Source organism: Glycine soja, chromosome 16 (assembly GCF_004193775.1).
Source record: "Glycine soja cultivar W05 chromosome 16, ASM419377v2, whole genome shotgun sequence".
Lineage (NCBI taxonomy): Eukaryota > Viridiplantae > Streptophyta > Magnoliopsida > Fabales > Fabaceae > Glycine > Glycine soja.
Window position 1 is genome coordinate 6,463,536 of NC_041017.1, and position 6,157 is coordinate 6,469,692.

At 33.5% G+C, this 6,157-nt stretch overlaps 1 protein-coding gene across 2 annotated transcripts; it reads right to left on the reverse strand.

The window, feature by feature from the left end:
* Positions 1 to 345: 345 nt before the first annotated feature.
* On the reverse strand, positions 346 to 4,196 carry LOC114391011 (MDIS1-interacting receptor like kinase 2-like). Of its 2 annotated transcripts, XM_028351997.1 has the most exons (3): positions 3,166 to 4,196; positions 1,047 to 3,021; positions 346 to 911 (listed from the first exon to the last, which is right to left on the reverse strand). In XM_028351997.1, exons 1-3 carry the CDS (start codon positions 4,147 to 4,149, stop codon positions 577 to 579), a joined length of 3,294 nt encoding a protein of 1,097 aa, XP_028207798.1. In that variant the 5' UTR covers positions 4,150 to 4,196; the 3' UTR covers positions 346 to 576. The 2 variants fall into 2 exon arrangements, with proteins under 2 accessions (XP_028207798.1, XP_028207797.1); XM_028351996.1 differs by having other exon boundaries at positions 1,047 to 4,196.
* Positions 4,197 to 6,157: the final 1,961 nt, after the last annotated feature.

Genomic DNA, 6,157 nt, shown 5'->3' on the forward strand with positions numbered 1-6,157 from the left:
ACCACTTTAGAAGATAAGAACGAAACATCGTAGTTCTAAAAATGCATTATTATGGCGTCATATGTAAAGGTGATTCTCACAAAATGTTTCTCATGCGGGTGTTGGTCAGCATAACACATTTTTCTTCTAGAACACATGATATCTAGGCAATTCTATCATGAGCATAATGCTTTACGTAAAACAGCCAATCAAAAACTCAAGATAAAATTGAAATAATTTCAGTTCAAGCTTCCTTCTAAGTAGTTCATGCATTTTCCTTTTCTTTGCTGACTTGTCGTTAATTTTTAATTAATTGAAGGAAAGGGAACAATTGATTTAAATTATTATATTATCTGAAACAAAAAATAACACTATATTTAATTTGTTTCCTTTATTTTAATAGGAAAAAAAATAAAGCTTACAAATGTTATCATTAATTTGGTTAAGGTATCTAAAGTTCAGAAACCCAGAAAACTAAAATAAAATGACCTACAATATAAAAAAAAAAGATACAATACAAAAATAGAAAAGAACAATTAAACTCAAGCATGTTTATTAAGTTCAATCTTTCAGCTATATGTAAGTGACAATGTAGAGCTAATCCATTGAAGATGAGCTTCCCATTACCAACTCATTGGCAACCTGCTCCATGGTAGGGCGAGATCGTGGACTTTCAGTCAAGCAGGCCATTGCTATCTTTGCAATTGATGCCACTTCCTTACCAATTGGCTTTGTTGGATGAGGGAGACGTGGGTCCAACTTATCCATCAATGCCATGTGATCGAGTGTTGAGGCCACAAGAGTAGATGGAGATGATCCCAATAAAGAAGATATAACATCACCAGGGTGCTTCCCAAAAAGTATTTCCCATGCTAGGACCCCAAAACTATACACGTCACATTTCTCATTCACCTCCATTGTGTATGCAAGTTCTGTAACAAAATAAAAGTGCTATCATACGCAAAATAGGATTCTAGTGACAAAGGCAAAATGTGGATAATTGTGACTAAGAAAGGCAAACTAAAAAATATGATATCCTCAATTTAGTATAAAGAAAGGTAATTAACCTGGAGCAGCATATCCAAAGGTTCCTACGAATGAGGTCCAATTGGATGAATCTGGATTAAGAAACTTGGCTGTTCCAAAGTCTGAGACATGAGCTACATATTCGGAATCCAAAAGAACATTCTTGCTTGATACATCACGATGAACAATTCGAGGTGAGCATTCATGGTGCATATAGCACAAAGCATTTGCTACATCTTTAACAACATTCACCCTCTTATACCAATCAAATGCCATTGCTTGTCCATCATCCTTCAGAGTCTTCTCAACACTGCCATTCTCCAGGAATTCACACACCAAAAATGAGAATTGTGAATGTGAACAAAACCCATATAACTTTACAATGTTACGATGTCGAATTTCTGTCAAAGCTTGGATCTCACATGTGAAAGCTTTCAGATTGAGCATCTCTCCATTTGGAACTGAATGGAGTTTCTTCACAGCAACAACTTGACCTGCAGGGAGCACTGCTTTGTAAACACATCCTTGCCCTCCAACACCAATGAGATGTTTGTCGTCAAAATCTTCTGTGGCTTCAATAATATTCTCGAACACCATTTTGCCATCAAAATTCCATATTGCAAATATGTCTGGAGTTTGTATATTTGTAGCCTGGTCTTCTTTTTTCGTTGAGGTTTGGCATAAATGATACGAGACTCCGAAAGCAAATAATGCCAGTATTAGAATACCCAAAGTAAGGGGTAAAATTACTATTATTATTTTCTTCCTCATATGATTATGAGATTTCCCACTTGATGTTGAGCAAGGCTCCAAGCCAGTGACATTGCCACACAAGCCTTTATTATTTCTCAATGCTTCAATTTTAGCATTGTGGAAGGCTAGAATGTTTGGAAGTGGACCCTCAAACTGGTTGTATGATATATCAATAGATGTCAAGCTCGTCATATCATCGAAGCTAGAGAGATTACCTGAAAGATTATTGTGAGAGAGATTCAGTGTTTCTAAGCTTTTTAATTCTCCAAACATTGAAGGTATTGCTCCTCTCAAAGAATTTCCACCAAGATCAAGACTCGTGAGAATTTTCAGTTTGCCAAGCTCTGAAGGAATATTTCCCTGAAAATTATTTTGGCTCAGACTCATGTTCAATAAATTGAGCAAATTTCCTAGTTGTTTTGGGATTAAGCCAGACAACTTATTTGATCCAAGCTTCAAAATTTGAAGTTTCTGCATTGATGCTATTTCTTTGGGAACATTTCCTGTAAGATTATTGTTGTCGAGTGAGAGATCAAACAAGGGCAAGTTACATAAATCATGTGGAATGTTTCCTGTAAGATGGTTTGAAGACAGCTGAAGTCGTTGTAATTTGGTTGCCCCAGCTAGCTCTGGTGGTATCACACCTGATAAATTATTGTTGGAGATCGTGAGGCTTGTGAGGCTACGAAACTTTCCCCAGTTAGGTGAAAGTTGACCATAAAAGTTATTGTCGCTCAATTCGAGGTAGTCCAAATTTGGAAGTACACCAAAAGCATCTGTTATATCCCCAGTTAGCTGGTTTCGCTGAAGCCTGACTCTTATAAGGCTGGAGCAATTCTTCCAACTCACTGGAATTGGGCCTATGAAGTTGTTATTTTCAGCGGAAAAATATTTCAACGTTCCACCAATGCAAATGTTTTGAGGTAAATGGCCTATAAAATTATTGTCAGCTAGCTGCAAATTTTCCAGAGCAGTAAGCATGTTCATTTCTATTGGAATCTTGCCACCAAGTTCATTTCCAATAATTATTAATTCCCTGACATTTGATAAATTTCCAATAGTGGAAGGAATTGATCCAGTGAGTTTATTTTCAAGAAGGGCCATGTAGTCCAAATTGACCAAGTTGCCTATGGAAGCTGGGATTGGTCCAGTGAGTTCATTAAAGGATATATCTAAGTCACCAAGCTTTGACAAATTTCCAATGGTGAAAGGAATGGACCCAGAGAGTTTATTTTCATAAAGGAGCATGGAGTCCAAATTGACCAAGTTGCGTATGGAAGCTGGGATTGGTCCAGTGAGTTCATTCAAGTATATAGATAATTTACTAAGCTTTGACAAATTTCCAATGGTGAAAGGAATGGACCCAGAGAGTTTATTTTCATGAAGGAGCATGGAGTCCAAATTGACCAAGTTGCCTATGGAAGCTGGGATTGCTCCAGAGAGGCTGTTGCCCGACAGTTGGATAGTGGAAAGTGAATGGAGATTTCCCACTCCATCAGGAATAGAACCATATAAACTGTTATGATAAAAGTAAAGATAATATAAATTGCTCAAGTTTCCAATTGTAGAGGGGATTTCACCAGAGAGAAAGTTATGAGACAAATCAAGTTGAGCAAGTTGTTTCAAAAAACCAATTTCAGGAGGAATGAAGCCAGAAAGATTATTATATCCGAGATCTAGAATCTGGAGGTTAACCAACTTCCCAATTTCTTCGGGCATGGAGCCAGACAAGCCACTTTTCGACATACGAAGAATCTTTAGGTTCCTTAACTTCCCAATATCACGAGGAATAGACCCGCTGAAACTGGATTGGCTCATGTCGAGCCATGTTAGATTCCTCAGCATCCAAATTTCTTTGGGAATGGAGCCAGAAAGCCCACTTTTCCAAAGCCAGAGAGTCTCGATGCTCCTCAAATTCACAATTTCTTCGGGGATGGAACCGTTGAAGTTATTACCAGCAAATGACAAATGCTTTAGGTTCATGTGCCAAATTCTCAGTGGAATGTTGCCAGAAAGGTTGTTGCTTTCGACATCTAGATGAGACAAAATGCTTAACTTTTCTATTGAGATTGGGATAGTCCCTGAGATATTGGACCGAGGAATATCAAGTATTCTCAGATTCATCAATCTACCTATTTCTTGAGGAAGGGATCCAGTGAAATTATTATCACCTATGCGCAATGTATGAAGACCAACCAAGTGTACTATTTCAGAAGGAATAGTACCAGAGAGATCATTGTCAGAAAGATTAAGAAACAAGAGTTTGGAGAGATTACCAATGGTATTGGGAATGCTACCAAAGAGGTTATTAGTGGACAAGTCAAGAGTGTTGAGATTGGATAAGGAACCAATTTGAGGAGGAATAGTTCCATTCAAGGAGTTGTGACTCATATTTAGAGTGAGAATGTTTGGAAGTAATGAGAAGTTGAGACTGTGAAGCGTACCTCTTAATCCAACATTTGTAAGATTGATGTTGGAAACAGAATTGAACTCATCACATGCAATTCCGAACCAAATGCAAGGATTATCGCCACTCCATGAAGAGAGAGAAGCATGACTTTGGTTGTCAAGGCTGGATTTCCACTTCAACAAAGCATTTGCTTCTGAAGCAATCTCAGAAGAAGCAGCAAATGCACAGAAGTACATCACAAGAAGCAGCAAAAGTGGTTGGAGCTTCATGGACAGAAGCGTTGGAATTATGAACACCATGAGGAAATTTTGAGGAAGGATTCAATCACAGATTGTCTGATACAATCAAATGCAGGAGAAGTACTTACAAGCAATTCATGGGATATGCATACTTATATGCAAAACATCATGAAACACGAACCAGAGTCAAGAAATATTGTACTTTTCTTTCGTTGAAGTCAAGAGATATTTTACTGTATCTACATAAATATATGTTACAGCTTGGTTCAAAATAGAAAAGTTTTACACCTTTAATCTCCAACCTTTTGCAACTGTGCTTTCGAAGCTATCCTTTTTATTTTAAGCTTTTGACGTTTTTTAAAACATAATTCAATAATTATAATTTTTTATAAAACATTTATTTTGAGTTAAAAATAAGCCCGTGTTTTTTGGTATAGATTTTTTTTGTCTAAAAACTATAGATATTCTTTAATGAAAGTTATGTTGTTCAAGTCAAATACCATAATTATGAATAATCAGAAGTCAAACTTGAAACTACTACTTAAGCTTGAACAACTCACATTAATTGATTCACATATTCACTCACTATTTTTTTTGGTAATATGAACATTAAATTATCATGATAATTTTTTTACTAAAAAGTTGAAGATCTAGCATCAACTAAAAATATAATCAAAATATAATATATAACTGAAAAGTAATCATAATCTTATAAGTTCACTTTATAAGATTAAGATAGGCTTATATTCAAATTGTAAGAGTAAATTAGAATTTTTGTCCATTATCTTTATTTTAGGTTTTAATTTAATTAGTCCATTAAATTTAAAATTTTTTACTTTAGTTTAGACCATTAAAATTTCTCTTTGTTAAACAAGTTTGGTGACATGAGTAAATTATAAGAGATATCATATGGGCTAAAATTGACATTGTTAGTGTAAAAAACAAATTTGGTCTAACCCATGTGATAGACTAAAAAGAAACTTTTGAAGTACAAAATCCCAAACTAAAACTTAAAATATAGATAAGAATCCAATTTTTTTTATAAAAAAAACCTATTTTGCTTCTCTATCTTGGTTGAGAATTATTTTGGTTGGTTATTTTTTGTGGTTTTTCTTGTCCTAATTATATTTTTTATCCATAAAACTCAAATGTAAGACATTAATTATTTAAGGGAATAAGAGAAATAGTGTAATACCACTTAAATCAATAACTTATAGGTAAGTGAAACATTTTCTATATTACTTTTTTATATTTTCCATTTATATTTCTATTCCAGATTAATTACAATTTGATTTCAGTTATCACATATATGATTATCGTACTTCACAAAATCAAAATTAAAATTTACTTTTAAATCATTATCTTTTAATTATGACCAATTAATTTAGGAAATAAATGTTAGGAAACATTAATCAATAATATTTACATTCCAAATGGTTTTTTTCTTATTTAAAATAATTAAATTTCAAATTATCCTTGAGAAACTTTAAATAAAATATTTATAACTAATTTTTATTTCTAATGAACACAATAGAACCTTTTTCAGGGCAACATAATAGAACTTTAAATTAAATATAATTATTATTTTCTGGTATTGTGATTATATGATCTTAATAAATAGCTTTATATATTATATAAGTCTTAAAAAATGCTGCTAAATATATATATATATATATATATATATATATATATAAGTTTTATAAAAAAAAATTACTGTAATAAAGTTAGGTATTGTTAAATATATAATTTA